Here is a 20643-nt window from a genome sequence, read left to right as displayed (position 1 = left end):
TAAGTGTTTACTGTTTTTCACTAAAGTAGATTAAGTTAGCTTATTTCTTCTCCTTGTTTTAGTCTCTATGCATGTAGTGACACTACTAGTGAGATATTTAAGTCATCGTTGCTTCTGGGAGCAGTAGGGAGGTGGAAGCCATTTCTCTTCATGTTCATGTTTCTATTTTCTCCTGATGTTTGGTTAAAAAGAGCTTCATGTTTGTTGTTTTGGCCTCATATCCTCCTGAAGCCCATCTGAAGCTTCTCTTACATCTGTTGAACTTAATATCCCCACATCACGGGGCAGTAAATTGTCTATAAAAGCAGAATGATTTGCTTGTGAAAGAATTTTTAGAATTAGTATTTTTACAATTTTTAAATCGTACAAAGTATAGTGTATTAATTTAAACCTTATTATGCGTAAGGTGATGATGTCAGATACACGTGGTTTCAATGATAAATTAAAAAATAATAACAATAATAAATTCCTGTATTATGGCCTAAAAATCACCATTAAATTCTCAGACCAAACAATATGAACAAAAACAACCATGTGAAGGTTTTTCATTTTATTTTATTTATTTATTTATTTTCATTTTCACAAACATCACAGTTTAATCATTATTAGAAGCTAAAATACATGAGCTGTTTACCTACAGACCCATTTAAGGAATATGAATTCATGCATTAGTGAATTAGTGCAAGATTATGAATGTGTTTAATAAGCATTAAATATTTTAAATTGATTTAATCTTAAAACTCAAAGAAACTCTTAGAAACGGAAAAAACTGTTTCATCACAAAATGTTCTAAATGAAACCTTTATGAAGCACAGAATCTTTTATAACTTTTGGTTTAATTTTTTTTTTTCTTCTAGTTAGAATGATTATATAATGACTGATGTCAAAAATACTTGCAACTGGTTTGATTGACTCATTGTCAAAATAAAAAAATTTAACTGTAATGAAAATGCAGCTGATTCAGAAGAATCGATATTAGACTAATATTTTATATATATTTATTTTGCAGCTACTGTTAGATTAGTGTGCTGTGTAGTTATAGCTAAACACTTGTTGCTGTTTAGTTACCATTATGTTAGACTGCTCTAGCTGTAGTTAGATTAAGCTGCTTTGGCGTTACAGATGTTGAATTGGTCTTCTCTTTATTCTCGCAGTCAAATTCATTGTTTTTTTTTCATTTATAAAACTCTTATCGGTAATACTCCCTTGTATTTACAGTCCCTGCTTAATGTTAATAATACAATTCGTAATCTGCGCTCTAGCCGATTCTTTAATTTCTGCATTCCTAAAGTCCGTACGTTCTTTGGTCGATGCTCTTTTCAGTTTTCTGCTGCATATGATTGGAATCATCTGCAGCGGACTCTTAAGCTTAGTTAATTTATATCGCTTTCTTCCTTTAAATATTCAATTCAGTCACTAACTCATGATCACTGTACATGTTTTTTACATGTCATTGTTTATAGCTGTGTTTGTGTATTGTATTAGATTTTATGTTGCCTCATGGTCAGGTTGTCATTGTAAATGAGAACTGGTTCTGAACTGACTCACCTGGTTAAATAAAGAAAGTAGATGTTTTAGTCAGTTGCATAATAACAGTCTTCTATTTAGATACAGTTACATTAGGCTGCTGTGTAGTTAAAGGTGTAGTTATAGGAAGAGTTATGTTGGGCATCTCCATAGTTGTAGTAGGTGGAGTGTGATTATTGCCTTGTCTTGGCTGATTGACAAAGAACCACGATAGCACAATAAGTAGCACAATACAGAGAAAAACCAAAGCACAGAGAACAAACTTGATCCAATAATGTCTCTGACATCGTGGAGTATTTGGTAGAAGCTGCTGGAAAAAAGGAAAGTCAAATGAATCACAAAAGCTTTTGTAGACCAGTTTCCTGTTTAAAGGATACTCTGAGAAAACAATCTGAAAAATCCTGCAAATTGTTCCTGTTACCAAATAATCACAAAAATTGTTAACAGTGAACAAGTAGAAATTATAGTTTTCTAGATGTTCAATACTTACTGGGGTATCTGGTGCAGCAGGGGCCAGATAATCAGCGAGGGATTTCAGTGCCATATCATTGGCCAAGCATGTCAGCAGTCCACAATCTTCATGACCGAGGAAGTCTACAGCAAACACACCTTCCCTTTTCACAGACCATTTGCTGACTGGAGCAATGTAATTTACATCATGGGTGTGGTGGATAACTATGAGGACAACAGACTGTTGGGGAGATGCTGGAGAGACAGAGATACAGAGAGAGAGAGAGAGAGAGAGAGAGAGAGAGAGAGAGAGAGAGAGAGAGAGAGAGATCGTGAGACAGGGCCGAGGATGGTATTAGATTAATTGAACTGGGATTTATTGACAATAAAAGATTAGTTATTCAGAAATTATTTCATGTAATATTAACATTGCTTCGTTGTAGTTAAATACATATAACGAGGTCCAAAAATTTGAGAGCACTAATGAAAATTCTGAAATCTTTCATTTTTTTTTTTATTTTATTTATTAAATTGAACAATTTGCATTACAAATTATATTACTGATAGTTAGTTAGTTAATAACAGTTCGAGTGAAAAGTAGAATCTTTGACACGTTTACATGTCAAGTTTGTGTAAAACTTTATGATCCATTTAGATCAAATTTATCAGAGTGTCGTCTGATCACACGCTTCAGTAGAATAGATTAGACTTGAATTTCAGACCTTTCATAACTTTTGCTTACATTTAAATAGGGAGCAAAAATAGTGCAGGATATTGGACTTTAGTGTAGAATATAGTGTATATTTTAAACAATGTGTGGAAGTAATCCAAAATAAACATATTTTTGAAGTTAAAAAGTATTTAAATAAGCACAAATATCAATAAAAGCTGCGTCCCAAACCCAACAATATTAGCTATATCTCAAAACACCTAAATATGGGAACGTGGGCTGGTGGTCTTTGTAGTCTACTATACTTAGTGGTTAGTCATTTTGGCCTGAATTGACTTAAGGAAATCTCTTACTTGGAATAGTTCGAAGTGCAGCTTCAATGTCTGTTCCGGCCCGAGACACAATTGGAACAAAAACGATGCTGACATCACAGCTATCAACTGAATTCACCAGCTGGATCTCAACGCGTCTTTTCAGCCTGTCCATTATTCCATTTTGGACATTCAATAATTGTTCAGGTTGATTCCTTAAAAACACTGTTTTTGTTCCTGGAGACAAAATGACACACAGCTGTAGTTTGTCACATTTTCCATAACGTTATAAATAACAGTAGAATAACAGTGTTACAAGCAGTTTCAGCCAAATCATAATAGAATCAGTGATGGGATTATTCCCTTCCCTACCTAGACACTAAGGGGACATTCGGGAAGTTTTTGTGTCTTGTGCCATGTGTTTTTTTTTTGTGTATCACCTGTGTTTGCCCCACCATGTCCTTGTTCCTGCCTCTGCACACCTGTTACTTGTGTTTCTATGATTTCCTCCCCTATTTAATCCTGTGGCCTTTCATCTGGTTTTTGAGTTCTTGTCTCTGTGTCTGTTTTGTTTTCTGTGATTTGTTTTGATTTTGTTTCTGTGTTCCTAGTGTTTCCAGACTTTTGTTATTTTCCCTAATAACCCCCTTTTATGCTTTCCCAGATTTGGTTCTGAAATTTTATCAGCTTCGTCATCTCGTTTCGCTGACAGAAGGACTCAGCCAGACTCAGACCCAGCAGGATAGCCTCAAGCCTGGCATTTTTTGAATCATGGAACATCTACCCTGGATGATTTATTTATTTATTTTTATTATTTTTTTTGGCCTTTTGGTATTTATTTTTTTCTGTACCTTTTTTTTGTTTTTTCCCGCTGTTCTTTGCTCCTCACCTGTTCCTGTGGTTTATGCTGCTTCATAAACGGATCATAAACAGAAACCTTCTGTTATCAGTTGAAGTAATTAAGCTGAAGTCTGTCTTTACAATAGATGAATGTTGCAGAATGTTCCTGTTGACTGGTTATGAACTTTCCAGAATACTTGTTTCTGCTTTTCTATTCTATGAGACTTTCTCTAGAGACGGCTAACAAACTCAGTCACTTCAGTTTCAGTTTTAATTATGAACAACACACAATTAACATTTAGCAGGAGACACAACCACACGACTACACACACACACACAAACACACACACACACACACACACACACACACACACACACACAGCTAACTTGATATAAAAGTTTCCATAGCCTGCAAAACCCCAGATGCTCATATCAGATGAAATACTAATTGCACTGTTTATTAAACACATAGTCTCCTCCCTGCTAAAACTGATAAATGTGTAAAATAAATATTTCTCAGACAGTCGAAGGAACATAACTTTCCACTGACAGAACTCACACTAATTGCTCTAAGCCTCCTGGAACTCGGCCAGTTGTCCTTTTTTCCCTGAAACATTCCCTGTAACATCCACCCTTTTATTTATTCATATCAAAAATGGACTGTGTAACAATTTTTGTATTAGTGTGTTTTACAGCCCTCCACTGGTCTGCCTTGATAAAGCTTGAGCCAAAACCCTTCAAGACTCCAGAACCACAGGCATCAAGATTATTTTCTGTGCTGAGTCACAGATGATAGAAAAAAACCTTCCCTTGTTTTTTTTTTTAAATGTAAACAGAAGACCAACATCACACACAGTAAACACTTCTCAACAACATTAAACAAGAATATATATATATATATATATATATATATATATATATATATATATATATATGTATAGGGAAGTATATGAGACTGAATTCTGTAACCAATTCCTGCAAAAATATTACATAAGAGAAATATAATGTATATAATTGAGCAAAACAACAGCTTATGTAATTTGTAATTTATTTTAATATAGCACTTAGATATGATATATATTCGATGGTGGTTGATTATTAACAGACAAATCCTTATATTTATACTGTACTGTAGGTCGCATTTATAACTCTACTATATTTAGCATAAGTCTATCATAACTGATAAGAAAATGGTAAAGATAGATAGTAAAATAGAAGGAATACACACCAAACACCATCTTGAAGACAGACCGATTGCTGTGCAGTTTTTAGAGCGTTTGTTCTCGAGAAGCGATTTCACTTTCGATTTTACACGTTGCTTGACTCACGCGATTCACTCGGTACTTCGACACATTGCTTAAAATATACACTATATTCTAGTTTATTATTTAAAATATACACTATATTCTAGTTTATTATTTAAAATATACACTATATTCTAGTTTATTATTTAAAATATACACTATATTCTACACTGAAGTCCAATATCCTGCACTATTTTTGCTCCCTATTTAAATGTAAGGAAAAGTTATGAAAGGTCTGAAATTCACGTCTAATCTATTTTACTGAAGCGTGTGATCAGACGACACTCTGATAAATCTGATCTAAAATGGATCATAAAGTTTTACACAAACTTGACATGTAAACGTGTCAAAGATTCTACTTTTCACTCGAACTGTTATTAACTAACTAACTGTCAGTAATATAATTTGTAATGCAAATTGTTCAATTTAATGAAGAAATAAAAAATTAAAAATTCAGAATTTTCACTAGTGCTCTCAGACTTTTGGACCCCACTATCTGCTCTATTTTACAGTGTTCCGTGTCATTATGTCTTAATAGTCTTAATATATGCACTTCACTGTTTGTTATCCACCAGATGTTCACAGATGTTGAAACTGATATGTAAATAATTGATAAGGTCTGAAATTACATCTGATTGCATCTGGCTTATATTTTATTTGTATCTAATTTTTATTTACTTCTATTCACCCTGTCAGCATGACATTTTACTTGTCTGTTATATGTCCAAATATCACATAATAAAATGGTAAATCCTCAAGATGGTACCGTGCACAGGCGCAGCAGCTTGATGGCTTTCGGTGCCTTTTAAGTGTGTTTTTGTCTATTTTTCTGTATGCTTATGTTAAACCCAGCAGCACAAATCCCACATACAGCCAACAAGAGTTCTGGGAACTCAATATAATCAGGCTGTTACAAATTAATTTTAACATACCTGAGGGGATAGCCAGAACACCGGGGTCTCTATGGATCATTCTCAGCTCTTGGAAGCACTGGAAGAATCGTCCAGCATCCTTGATAGGAAACAACTACACAAACCGCTGCTTCCCGGCATTTTTCCCATGGCAGATCCATTAACAACAAAATGGACAAAACAAAGATCCAGATCACTGCAAACAAAGTCACTGAGGACTGTTGCATCCTGTTGATAACAGAAACATGGGTACACTCATTCATTTTGGATGTAGCATTGAGCTAGCAGGCTGCACAGCATTTCATTGGGATAGAAACAAATTACTCTGGTAAGAGGAAAGGTGGTGGTGGTGTGTGGCTTTACGCTCATAACAGCTGGTGAAACAACACTAAAATCGTAGACACTCATTGTTCTTCTGATTTGGAGTACATGACTGTTAAATGCAGGGCCTTTTACCTTCCAGCTGAGTTTACCATTGTTATAGGTACAGCTGTTTACATCCCACCAGATGCTAACACAGGCATAGCATTAGCCTACTTGATAAGTGCTATTAAATCACAGCAGAGCAACCATCCTGAAGTAGCCCATATCATAGCTGGAGACTTTAATCATGTGGATTTAAAGGCAGTTTAAATAACCAGTGAAGGTGATGAGTTTACAGCCCATTTGCAGTTCTGTGTTTAGGTTCTGTGCTTGACCTGAAATGAGACCTGAGAGTTGTTACAACTGCTAAGAAATGTCTGAATCTGGATTTATTTCTGCACTAAAAAAAACTGCTAAATTTTCACTTTCACTTTATTTTAGCTCTCTAATAAATGAGGCATTTATAGGAAAGCAAAACTGAAATTTCCAGCTTACAGTCCTCTAACCACATGACAGGACAGAATACATTAACACATAGGGGGTAGATTTACAGTTTAATTATCCTCTAGATAAAGGTGACATAGAATAATGATATGACTCGATAAGAATATAAGAAAATAATCATAAGCAGAATGATGTAACATAGCATCATTAATGCGTCTATCTCTCTCTTCATTTCAAGTGCATTTCAAGTGCATTCAAGTGCTCTCAAGTGCATTTTCTCTCTCTTTCTCTCACTCTCCCCTCTCTCTTCCTCTGTCTCTCTCTCCATCTCTCTCTCTCTCTCTCTCACTGTATCTCTCTATTTTTCTCTCTCTTTCTCTCTCTCTCTCTCTCTCGCTCTCTCTCTAATATTGCCCTATGTTTAAGTGTTTACTGTTTTTCACTAAAGTAGATTAAGTTAGCTTATTTCTTCTCCTTGTTTTAGTCTCTAGGCATGTAGTGACACTACTAGTGAGATATTTAAGTCATTGTTGCTTCTGGGAGCAGTAGGGAGGTGGAAGCCATTTCTCTTCATGTTCATGTTTCTATTTTCTCCTGATGTTTGGTTAAAAAGAGCTTCATGTTTGTTGTTTTGGCCTCATATCCTCCTGAAGCCCATCTGAAGCTTCTCTTACATCTGTTGAACTTAATATCCCCACATCACAGGGCAGTAAATTGTCTATAAAAGCAGAATGATTTGCTTGTGAAAGAATTTTTAAAATTTGTATTTTTACAATTCTTAAATCGTACAAAGTATAGCGTATTAATTTAAAACTTATTATGCGTAAAGTGATGATGTCAGATACACGTGGTTTCAATGATAAATTAAAAAATAATAACAATAATAAATTCCTGTATTATGGCCTAAAAATCACCATTAAATTCTCAGACCGAACAATATGAACAAACACAACCATGTGAAGGTTTTTCATTTTATTTTATTTTATTTTTATTTTCACAAACATCACATTACATTTTAGCAGCAGCATATGAGAGTTTTAATCATTATTAGAAGCTAAAATACATGAGCTGTTTACCTACAGACTCATATAAGGAATATGAATTCATGCATTAGTGAATTAGCGCAAGATTATGAATGTGTTTAATAAGCATTAAATATTTTAAATGGATTTAATCTTAAACCTAAAAAACACATTATGGTAGATTTGTCTAAGAAACTCTTAGAAACGGAAAAAAACTGTTTCATCAAAAAATGTTCTAAATGAAACCTTTATGAAGCACAGAATGTTTTTATAGTGTATGGTTTCTTTTTTTTTTCTTCTAGTTAGAATGATTATATAATGACTGATGTCAAAAATACTTGCAACAAGTTTGATCGACTCATTGTCAAAATAAAAAAATGTAACTGTAATGAAAATGCAGCTGATTCAGAAGAATCAATATTAGACTTATATTTTATATATATTTATTTTGCAGCTACTGTTAGATTAGTGTGCTGTGTAGTTATAGCTAAACACTTGTTGCTGTTTAGTTACCATTATGTTAGACTGCTCTAGCTGTAGTTAGATTAAGCTGCTTTGGCGTTACAGATGTTGAATTGGTCTTCTCTTCATTCTTGCAGACAAACTCATTGTTTTTTTTCATTTATAAAACTCTTATCGGTAAAACTCCCTTGTATTTACAGTCCCTGCTTAATGTTAATAATACAAGTCGTAATCTGCGCTCTAGCCGATTCTTTAATTTCTGCATTCCTAAAGTCCGTACGTTCTTTGGTCGATGCTCTTTTCAGTTTTCTGCTGCATATGATTGGAATCATCTGCAGCGGACTCTTAAGCTTAGTTAATTTATATCGCTTTCTTCCTTTAAATATTCAATTCAGTCACTAACTCATGATCACTGTACATGTTTTTAGTGTTTTTTACATGTGATAGCTGTGTTTGTGTAGTGTATTAGTTTTTATGTTGCCTCTTGGTCAGGTTGTCATTGTAAATGAGAACTGGTTCCCAACTGACTCACCTGGTTAAATAAAGAAAGTAGATGCATAATAACAGTCTTCTATTTAGATACAGTTACATTAGGCTACTGTGTAGTTGCAGGTGTAGTTACAGGTAGAGTTATGTTGGTCATATTCAGAGGTAGAATGTGATTATTTCCTTGACTTGGCTGATCGAGAAAATAAACAAGTAGCACAATACAGAGGACACAAACAACCAAAAGACAACAGACGACAACAAACTTGATCCAATAATGTCTTGGACATTGTGGAGTATTTGGTAGAAGCTGCTGGAAAAAAGGAAAGTCAAATCAAACACAAAAGTTTTTTGTAGACCAGTTTTCTGTTCAAAGGATACTCTGAGAAAACAATCTTTTGGTAACAGTGAACAGGTAGAAATTATCGTTTTCTAGATGTTCAATACTTACTGGGGTATCTGGTGCATCAGGGGCCAGATAATCAGTGAGGGATTTAAGTGCCATATCATTGGCCAAACATTCCAGCAGTCCACAATCTTCATGACCGAGGAAGTCTACAGCAAACACACCTTCCCTTTTCACAGACCAATTGCTGACTGGAGCAATGTAATCTCCATCAAAGGTGTGGTGGATAACTATGAGGACAACAGACTGTTGGGGAGATGCTGGAGAGACAGAGATACAGAGAGAGAGAGAGAGAGAGAGAGAGAGAGAGAGAGATACAGAGAGAGAAAGAGAGAAAGAGAGAGAGAGACAGAGATACAGAGAGAGAAAGAGAGAGAAAGAGAGAGAGAGAGAGAGAGAGAGAGAGAGAGAGAGAGGGAGAAAGATCGTGAGGCAGGGCAGAGGATGGTGTTAGATTATTTTAACTGGAATTAATTGACAATAAAAGATTCTGAAATTATATCATGTAATATAAACATTGCTTCATTGCATTTAAATACATATAGTGGGGTCCAAAATCTGAGAGCACTAATGAAAATTATGAATTTTTTTATTTTTTTATTTTATTTATTAAATTGAACAATTTGCATTACAAATTATATTAGTGACAGTTAGTTAATAACAGTTCAAGTGAAAAGTAGAATCTTTGACATGTTTACTAGTGATGCGCACGGTCGTCTCCCGCGGGTCAGGTTGGGGCGGTAAAGAAATTGTCACTTTACTGCGGGGCGGGGTGGGGCGGGTCATTGATAACAAAATATTAAAAACATGTTACATGCAATTCGTGCAAGCCCCATGGGTGCAGGGCGGGCGGGTTGTAAAAATAGATACAGTGGTGCGGGGCAGGCGGGTTGGAAAAAACCCGACCCGCGGATCACTAATGTTTACATGTCAAGTTTGTGTAAAACTTTATGATCCGTTTTAGATCAAATTTATCAGTGTCGTCTGATCACACGCTTCAGTAGAATAGATTAGACGTGAATTTCAGACCTTTCATAACTTTTTTTTACATTTAAATAGGGAGCAAAAATAGTGCAGGATATTGGACTTTAGTGTATATCTAGAATATAGTGTATATTTTAAACAATGTGTGGAAGTAATCCAAAATAAACATATTTTTGAAGTTAAAAAGTATTTAAATAAGCACAAATTGCAATAAAGTACCGTATTTTCCGCACTATAAAGCGCACCGGATTATAAGGCGCAGTTCATTTTCTTGCTTCCTCCACTTCCGAACTATAGATTAATTGATGTTGAATTCTTTCGCAGCTTCTCTATTCCCATTTACAACCGCGTAACTGATAGCCTGTAGTTTGAATTGTGCCTCGTAAGCATCTAATTTTTATTGGCGGATGGCAAACCAATTTAAGGTGCATTACCGCCACCTACTGGACTGGAGTGTGGAGCGCATAATGGTTAGGAAGAAACAAATCGTCGCTGTCGGGCAGAATCCTCATCTCTCCAAAACCGTTATTTTTCAGGAAATTAAAAAAACGCCGTACCTTATCTGCAGTGCACAGGGTTTAGTCCACGTTGCAGTGGATTGTCTTGCGCTAAGTTCCTGTCCTCAGACGAGCACCAGAACTAGCGGGGGTCAAGGAGGCGTGGCGGAGGTAAGCGTACGTACTGTACGTATTACGCAATGTTCTCTGATTGGTTTATCGCTGCCAGCGTACATAGTGTATGTATTACGTCCCTGTGTCAGCAGGAAATGGTCGGACAGTCAAACAAGCGGAGCGCTTACCAAAGTCGCACAACATTTTTACAGATTTTTGGAACTCGGTGCACACATAAGGCGCACCAGATTATTAGGCGCACGGCCGATTTTTGAGAAAATTTAAGGCTCTTAGGTGCTCCTTATAGTGCGGGAAATACGGTAATACAAGTCTCATTGAAAGTACTGGTTAAAGCTGCGTCCCAAACCCAACAATATTAGATATATCTCAAAACACCTAAATATGGGAACGTGGGCTGGTGGTCTTTGTAGTCTACTATACTAAGTGGTTAGTCAATTTGGCCTGAATTGACTCAAGGAAATCTCTTACTGGGAATAGTTCGAAGAGCAGCTTCAATGTCTGTTCCGGCCCGAGACACAATTGGAACAAAAGCGATGCTGACATTACAGCTATCAACTGAATCCACAAGCTGGATCTCAACGCGTCTTTTCAGCCTGTCCATTATTCCATTTTGGACATTCTTTAATTGTTCAGGTTGATTCCTTAAAAACACCCGTGTTTTTGTTCCTGGAGACAAAATGACACACAGCTGTAGTTTGTCAAATTTTCCATAAAGTTATAAATAACAGTAGAATAACAGTGTTACAACAGTTGCAGCCAAATCATAATAGAATCAGTGATGGGATTATTCCCTTCCCTACCTAGACACTAGGGGGACATTCTTGAAGTTTTGGTGTCTTGTGCCATGTGCCATGTGCTTTTGTTTTGTGTATCACATGTGTTTGCCCCGCCATGTCCTTGTTCCTGCCTCTGCACACCTGTTCCTTGTGTTTCTATTTTGTTCCTTGTGTTTCTGTTATCAGTTGAAGTAATTAAGTTGAAGTCTGTCTTTACAATAGATGAATGTTGAAGAAAATGACTAGAAAAATGACTCTGTATTTCCTTTTTGTTGTTAAACATGAAGTGTCTGAATAATTATGGCCCAAAAACCAAATCCAGCAAAGACATTTTTTATAAAGCAGAAATTATACAGAACTTCACATATAAAAAGACATCCTGGATTTAATCTACATAAAAATGGATGAATTAACAATATCTGATTATCTTAATAAAAACAAAACACAAACAAACTGTAGTATCTGGTACAGGTCATTTAGATTTCCAGTTTACAATTTATTGAGGGTCTGCATTCCACAGTGTCACACACACACAACTGGCTCCAGAATGGCTGGATCCTACACAAAGACCAGATAACCTCATGCCGCTTCTCTGATTGAACTCATAGGGGCCCTCAACAAGAACACACACACACACACACACACACACACAAAACACAGTGGGACATTCCTTTTACTAATAAAACGAGAACACAACACTGTATTAACATCAGTTATACTTTAATTACCGACCCTGGCATGTTAATGTATACCTGTTCTAATGCTGTATGTCCTTTTAAGGTCTGATGTCAGAATGTATACAAAATTATCTGTTTTTCACGTCCCTAATGAAAATGCATTTTGTTTTGTGTTTCATTTTTGTTTCTTTGCCTTTATCAGAACACAATATCGTAGTAACATCAGTTACACTTTGATTATTGATCTGTGTATGTAATGTACCGCTGCCTTTATACCGTCATTCCCCTTCATGTTTAGTATCCAAATTACCACAAAATTATCGGTTACTCATTTTTCAAACAATGGTGTATTTTATTTGAGCACGAAAGGCGCCATACCATCTTAATACACCTTGGATAAAACTTTAAAGTCATCTAAAAGTTTTATAGCTAAACCACGCCCACAGACACCTGAAACAAAGGGAGTTTTTCCCTCCGGAATCCGGGCCGTAGTATTGGCCATCTCCCCAAAGATGGGTGGAGTGCGGCACCTTTAAAATGTCACAAACAGGTCAGACTTTCAGAACAGCTCGGAGATGACTCCATCTTCCTTCAAAGAACTTCCAGCAAGCTTCACTTCCAATAACGACAACTGCCCCACCCTAACTGACTCGTCAGAGATTTCTCTGTTGCATCCTTACTCTTGTGCAGCAAGCCAATGCAAGTAACCATTTCCTTTACCAACCAATTTAGATGCGTATTTTAAGTATGAACCTTGTATTGAGTCTTAAGGTGAATTTAAGTTTCCGGTGACGATTTCCCAGTTAGGGTGTGATTAATTTTGAAGTTTAAGCTTGCCATTCCTTTCCTTCCTTTCTCTAATTTCTTCTTTCCAGTCTCTTCCTCTCTTTCCCCAATTTTAATTTCTTTTGTGTATTTTTATTTTCATCTTTGTTTTCTCTACTTCTTTTGTTTGTTCGTATAGTTAGCTTTATGTTGTATTTGTCTCATTCATTAAACGCCATATTTTTGTTCCACAAGTGATTGTCTCTGAGTATCGCTCACAAACGTAAGGTACCTGCAACATCTGGTCTGAACTACATGCTCTATTAAGTTAATTTAATTTATATTACGGTATAAAGTAAAAGGGAAGTGCGTCTTTCTCGGCCGGGAACATACCACCTTCATAGAATTAATAAAGGTTACACGATCTGTTCGGCGGACGAACAGACCAAATAAGTGTAACGTTAATTCCATTACCGTCAATTTCAACTTAGGTTAAAATATTTAGGAGTCACTATAACACGTTATAATTACTTATAAATATTTACCTTGCTTCGCGAGCCAAAATCGCTACAAAACCTTGAAGCATTTTTCCTGTGGACTGGTTATGAGCTTTCCACAATTCTTGTTTGTGCTTTTCTTTTCTATGAGACTTTGAGAAAACTTTTTCCATGAGACTTTCTATGAGAAAACCCCAGATGCTCATATCAGATAAGTCAAATTCTAATTGCACTGTTTATTAAACACATAGTCTCCTCCCTGCTAAAACTGATAAATGTGTAAAATAAATATTTCTCAGACAGTCGAAGGAACATAACTTTCCACTGACAGAACTCACACTAATTGCTCTAAGTCTCCTGGAACTCGGCCAGTTGTCCTTTTTCCCTGAAACATTCCCTGGAACATCCATCCTTTTATTTATTCATATCAAAAATGGACTGTGTAACAATTTTTGTATTAGTGTGTTTTACAGCCCTCCACTGGTCTGCCTTGATAAAGCTTGAGCCAAAACCCTTCAAGACTCCAGAACCACAGGCATCAAGATTATTTTCTGTGCTGAGTCACAGATGATAGAAAAAACCTTCCTTCGTTTGCCTGAATAAATTGACACCCTTGCTGTCTTTAAATGTAAACAGAAGACCAACATCACACACAGTAAACACTTCTCAACAACATTAAACAAGAATATATATATTTTATCTAAATATAGGGAAGTATATGAGACTGAATTCTGTATCCAATTCCTACAAAAATATTACATGAGAGAAATATAATGTATATAATTGAGCAAAACAACAGCTTATGTAATTTGTAATTTATTTTAATATAGCATTTAGATATGATATATATTCGATGGTGGTTGATTATTAACATACAAATCCTTATATTTATACTGTACTGTAGGTCGCATTTATAACTATATTTAGCATAAGTCTATCATAACTGATAAGAAAATGGTACGGATAGATAGTAAAATAGAAGGAATACAAACCAAACACCATCTTGAAGACAGACCGATTGCAGTGATGGCCAGTTCGTGAACGAATCGTTCTTTTGAACCGGTTCTTTTTAGTGAACTGGATGAACTGTGAGCTCGAGCTGTTGATACTGCGCATGAATCACTGAACCGATACAGCGAATCATAGGTACAGAACTGAGAACTGTTTCTTTCGGACGCGTCCGAGAACCGATGAGCTGTTGATACTGCGCGTGCTTGAATCACTGAACCGATACCGCGAATCATCAGTACACTGAACTGAGAACTGTTTCTTTCGGACGCGTCCGAGAACCGATGAGCTGTTGTTTCTGCGCATGCGTAAATCGATGAACTGATACAGCAACAAATGTAAATGGTTATGATTTAATGCCTTATCAACGTATGAGTGTTTAACGCAGTTGCATTAGTTTTTGCAACAACTGATGGAGTGAAAGAAACATTTCAAAATTCTGCTTTTTTTTTGTAAGTTTTTGTAAGTTGATGAAGATTAGTTTATTAACTTTATATCTTTAAGACACGTAAAACCCACGTTTGCACATCACTGCCTGTACTGGGTGTTTTAGTTGCAAAACTTAAATGTAAGAAACGTATTCAACTAAAGTTATGATTACAAAGAACTTTTCGAATGTGTTAAATTGATTGTATTAATATCTGCCGGCAGCGGCGGGATGAAGGCATTTACGTCATTACGTCAGGAGGTAAAAGAACTGGTGAACTGGATTATTGAACTGGTTCATTAAAACGAACTGTCCGAAAGAACCGGTTCGCGGAAAAGAACCGAACTTCCCATCACTAACCGATTGCTGTGCAGTTTCAGGAGCGTTTGTTCTCGAGAAGAGATTTCACTTTCGATTTTACACGTTGCTTGATTCACTCGATTCACTCGGTACTTCGACACATTGCTTAAAACAGCAGGTTCATTGCATTTGTAGTCCTTCGTCAGTGTGTGTGTCTTAGTCGCGTGGGTGGTTTTTAGCTAAGTGTAGCTACTGCCTAGCAGTTAAAAAAAATACTCGCTAGCGCTGAGATTTGATCTAATCTTAAAAAGAAAATGTGGGATTAGTCGTTAAAAAGACTGTTGGGGTTTGTAGTAAAGGCCTATGTAAATCGAGATTGATGATAACAGACTAGCGAGAGCTGGCACAAGCGAACTTGGCAAGAGACTAGACTAGAGTGAATGGAGATCGATGTCGTGAGTCAATTTAAATGCAGTGATTTATTTTTGTGTGAGAAAAAGTGAAGAAACATTTACATTGCGGCGGCCATGCGCATGCGCGATTTGCAGCCTGGACGCGGAGGGGTGTGTGTCTCCTCTCTGCTCTGACTGCAGCGCGAGGCTACTGAGAGACTGACCGCCTGTGAGTGCTTTTGGACAGGAGAGGGGCTCACGGCAGCACCCGCTGCTCGTTGAGCACAGTAGGCCTAACTGCAGAGTGATTCGTGCTTTCGAGTCTCCAAACACCAGCCACTCCAAAAAAAGTCGCCAGGAGGATGATTTGTTTGTGTTATAATCAGTGCTTGAAGTGGGGGGGTTTAGCGGTACTCTCTTTGCATTGGCAAATCATTACATTTTTCACGCGTCTCACAGCAACACTCAATCGTGTTTTGAATGATTCAGTGATTTGAACGAATCGGTTGAGTCAAAGATTCAATGACCCATTCCGAACATCTGTCTCATTCTTGATGAATCGGCCGTTTGAACGAATCTTTTGAATGAACGACTCAATGATTCGCTTAACAAAACCGCTTAACACCTGTATTTCGGCGCTCACTATCGACAAACCAGTCCAAACACATTTTAATTTTTATTCAGGAGTTATGTATATACAAAGCGATAACTTTTGATGACAGTAGTTTAGTGATAAAAAAAATTGAACAATATTTTTTTTTAGATTTTATTTTTTCCCTCCCATCCTGTAGCCTGATAGAAATAAAATCATTTTAATATTGGGATGTCGTTGACTTGACATTCTGTTCTTAGAAAACAATAATTAACATTAACTACTAGGCATGTTCAGATATTTGTCATCTGGAAATGCTTTTGCACTGTTTTTTTATGATAAAGTTATGTAAAATAACTGCTCAGTGATGCAAAACAAACACCTCTGCTAATGCTAACTTAATTCTATATAAACTATATAACACATAGGCCTATTAGTTACTAGTCTAAACTGGGCGGAGACACGGAGCGCCCTGTAACTCACTGACCTGCCTGTGTTCACAATTCACACGTTGCAGATGGGAGGGAGAACGGCTGATTACACAGTTTATGGGAATAAATTGTGTATTTCCCTCACAATTGTCGTGTCGTCAGCAGTCTAATATTGGGGGTCGCGGTCTGAAAAGTTTGGGAACCCCTGCTCTAGATAAAGGTGACATAGAATAATGATATGACTCGATATGACGGGAATAAAACAACTCTTAAAGCTTGCAGTTATAAGAAAATAATCATAATCAGAATGAAGTAACATAGCATCATTAATGCATCTCTCTCTCTCTTTCTCTCTCTCTCTCTCTCTCTCTCTCTCTCTCTCTCTCTAATATTGCCCTATGTTTAAGTGTTTACTGTTTTTCACTAAAGTAGATTAAGTTAGCTTATTTCTTCTCCTTGTTTTAGTCTCTAGGCATGTAGTGACACTACTAGTGAGATATTTAAGTCATCGTTGCTTCTGGGAGCAGTAGGGAGGTGGAAGCCATTTCTCTTCATGTTCATGCTTCTATTTTCTCCTGATGTTTGGTTAAAAAGAGCTTCATGTTTGTTGTTTTGGCCTCATATCCTCCTGAAGCCCATCTGAAGCTTCTCTTTCATCTGTTGAACTTAATATCCCCACATCACAGGGCAGTAAATTGTCTATAAAAGCAGAATGATTTACTTGTTAAAGAATTTTTAGAATTAGTATTTTTACAATTCTTAAATCTTACAAAGTATAGCGTATTAATTTAAACCTTATTATGCGTAATGTGATGATGTCAGATACACGTGGTTTCAATGATAAATTAAAAAATAATAACAATAATAAATTCCTGTATTATGGCCTAAAAAAAATCACCATTAAATTCTCAGATCATATCTTATGAACAAACACAACCATGTGAAGGTTTTTCATTTTATTTAATTAATTTATTTATTTATTCATTTTCACAAACATAACATTTTAGCGGAAACATATGAGAGTTTTAATCATTATTAGAAGCTAAAATACATGACCTGTTTACCTACAGACCCATTTAAGGAATATGAATTCATGCATTAGTGAATACGTGCAAGATTATCAATGTTTTTAATAAACATTAAATATTTGAAATGGATATAATCTTAAACCTAAAAAACACGTTATGGTAGATTTGTCTAAGAAACTCTTAGAAACGGAAAAAATCTGTTTCAACACAAAATATTCTATATGAACCCTTTATGAAGCACAGAATCTTTTATAGTGTTTGGTTTCATTTGTGACGATGAAATGATGGTGAATAATGATGACTTCCTGGTGCCACCCAAGTGGCAGCCTGTTGCAGAAGCTCCCGTTAAGTTTGTACTCTATCATCATTGCTGGAGAACGACTCTCACCCTCTGTATGAAACGGTTTCAGCTCTGAGCAGCTCCTTCAGTGACAGACTGTTACATCCTAAGTGTCTGAAGGAGCGATACAGAAGGTCTTTTCTCCCTGCTGCTATTAGACTTTACAATCAAAGCTGCTCCCAGTGAACCAGTCACCATAATACACACTGTTATAACTGTTTAACTGCGATAATAAACAATAACTAAGTAACAAAGTATTTTAAACATGTGCAATAACAGAAATTTTTAAAAACGTGCAATAACAGAAATTTTTGAAAAACTTGCAATGTTATCTATGTGCAATATACATCTTTTTATACATTTTGTTTTGTATATACTGTATATTGTATTATGTTTCTATCCTTTTTATATATTTGCATTTTATTACTCTTGGCTGCTGTAACAGTGAAATTTCCCCATTGTGGGACAAATAAAGATATATCTTATCTTATTTTTTTCTTTTATAACTTTTGGTTTAATTTTTTTTTCTTCTAGTTAGAATGATTGTATAACTTTGACTGATGTCAAAAATACTTGCAACAAGTTTGATCGACTCATTGTCAAAATAAAAAAATGTAACTGTAATAAAATGCAGCTGATTCAGAAGAATCAATATTAGACTAATTATATATATATATATATATATATGTGTGTGTATATATATATATATATATATATATATGTGTGTGTGTGTGTGTGTGTGTGTGTGTGTGTGTGTGTGTGTGTGTGTGTGTGTGTGTATGTATATATTTATTTATTTATTTATTTATTTATTTATTTTGCAGCTACTGTTAGATTAGTGTGCTGTGTAGTTTTAGCTAATAGTGTAGTTACTGTACCATTATTTTAGGCTGCTCTAGCTGTAGTTATATTAAGCTGCTTTGGAGTTACAGATGTACTAGTCAGTTTCATAATAACAGTCTTCTATTTAGATACAGTTACATTAGGCTGCTGTGTAGTCACAGGTGTAGTTATAGTTAGAGTTAGGTTGGGCATCTTCATAGTTGTAGTAGGTAGAGTGTGATTATTTCCTTGACTTGGCTGATCAAGAAAATATTCAAGTAGCACAATACAGAGAATAACCAAAGCAAGGACAGCAAAAAAGATCCGATAACCTCTCGGAAATCGTGGAGTATTTGGTAGAAGCTGATGGAAAAAAGGAAAGTCAAATGAAATACAAAAGCTTTTGTAGACCAGTTTTCTGTTCAAAGGATACTCTGAGAAAACAATCTGAAAAATCCTGCAAATTGTTCCTGTTACCAAATAATCACAAAAATTGGTAACAGTGAGCAGGCAGAAATTATAGTTTTCTAGATGTTCAATACTTACTGGGTTATATGGTGCCTCAGGGTCCAGATAATCAGCGAGGGACTTCAGTGCCTTATCATTGGCCAAGCATGTCAGCAGTCCACAATCTTCATGACCGAGGAAGTCTACAGCCGATGATGGTATTAGATTAATTGAACTGGAATTAATTGACAATAAAAGATTAGTTATTCTGAAATTATTTCATGTAATATAAACATTGCTTCGTTGTATTTAAATATATACTGTATAACGGGGTCCAAAAGTCTGAGAGCATTAGTGAAAATTCTGAAATCTTTTTTTTTTTTATTTCATTCATTAAATTGAACAATTTGCATTACAAATTATATTACTGACAGTTAATTAGTTAATAACAGTTCGAGTGAAAAGTAGAATCTTTGCCATCTTTACATGTCAAGTTTGTGTAAAACTTTATGATCCATTTTAGATCAAATTTATCAGTGTCGTCTGATCACACGCTTCAGTAGAATAGATTAGACGTGAATTTCAGACCTTTCATAACTGTTTTTAACATTTAAATAGGGAGCAAAAATAGTGCAGGATATTGGACTTTAGTGTAGAATATAGTGTATATTTTAAACAATGTGTGGAAGTAATCCAAAATAAACATATTTTTGAAGTTAAAAAGTATTTAAATAAGCACAAATAACAATAAAATAATACAAGTCTCATTGAAAGTACTGGTTAAAGCTGCGTCCCAAACCCAACAATATTAGATATATCTCAAAACACCTAAATATGGGAACGTGGGCTGGTGGTCTTTGTTGTCTACTATACTTAGTGGTTAGTCATTTTGGCCTGAATTGACTCAAGGAAATCTCTTACTTGGAATAGTTCGAAGTGCAGCTTCAATGTCTGTTCCGGCCCGAGACACAATTGGAACAAAAACGATGCTGACATCACAGCTATCAACTGAATTCACCAGCTGGATCTCAACGCGTCTTTTCAGCCTGTCCATTATTCCATTTTGGACATTCAATAATTGTTCAGGTTGATTCCTTAAAAACACCCGTGTTTTTGTTCCTGGAGACAAAATGACACACAGCTGTAGTTTGTCAAATTTTCCATAAAGTTATAAATAACAGTAGAATAACAGTGTTACAAGCAGTTTCAGCCAAATCATAATAAAATCAGTGATGGGATTATTCCCTTCCCTACCTAGACACTAAGGGGACATTCGGGAAGTTTTTGTGTCTTGTGCCATGTGCTTTTGTTTTTGTTTTGTGTATCACT

General features: G+C 35.7%; 1 protein-coding gene across 8 annotated transcripts; it reads right to left on the bottom strand.

Moving 5' to 3' along the window:
• Positions 1 to 578: 578 nt before the first annotated feature.
• On the bottom strand, positions 579 to 20418 carry LOC132838599 (uncharacterized). Of its 8 annotated transcripts, none has more exons than XM_060859022.1 (4): positions 14520 to 14564; positions 11281 to 11478; positions 9242 to 9456; positions 579 to 1837 (listed from the first exon to the last, which is right to left on the bottom strand). In XM_060859022.1, the coding sequence occupies exons 1-4, from the start codon at positions 14527 to 14529 to the stop codon at positions 1601 to 1603; spliced, it is 660 nt and encodes a 219-aa protein (XP_060715005.1). In that variant the 5' UTR covers positions 14530 to 14564; the 3' UTR covers positions 579 to 1600. The 8 variants fall into 8 exon arrangements, 7 of the variants coding, with proteins under 7 accessions (XP_060715005.1, XP_060715007.1, XP_060715011.1 ...); XM_060859024.1 differs by having other exon boundaries at positions 579 to 1834; XM_060859025.1 differs by lacking the exons at positions 9242 to 9456; positions 11281 to 11478; positions 14520 to 14564 and adding exons at positions 2018 to 2232; positions 3001 to 3195; positions 5027 to 5118 and having other exon boundaries at positions 619 to 1834.
• Positions 20419 to 20643: the final 225 nt, after the last annotated feature.

The sequence above is a fragment of the Tachysurus vachellii genome, chromosome 23 (genome assembly GCF_030014155.1).
Source record: "Tachysurus vachellii isolate PV-2020 chromosome 23, HZAU_Pvac_v1, whole genome shotgun sequence".
Taxonomy (NCBI): Eukaryota; Metazoa; Chordata; class Actinopteri; order Siluriformes; family Bagridae; genus Tachysurus; species Tachysurus vachellii.
The sequence above is the reverse complement of the archived record's forward strand: the minus strand, read 5'-3'. Positions and strand labels throughout refer to the sequence as shown.

Excerpts from the sequence above, each read along its gene's own strand:
- LOC132838599 (XM_060859022.1), bottom strand. Across the intron at positions 9,457-11,280 it reads TGCTCTTCGAACTATTCCCA|CATCTCCCCAACAGTCTGTT; the intron begins GTAAGAGATTTC and ends CTGTCTCTCCAG. Across the intron at positions 1,838-9,241 it reads CTGATGCACCAGATACCCCA|CAGCTTCTACCAAATACTCC; the intron begins GTAAGTATTGAA and ends CCTTTTTTCCAG.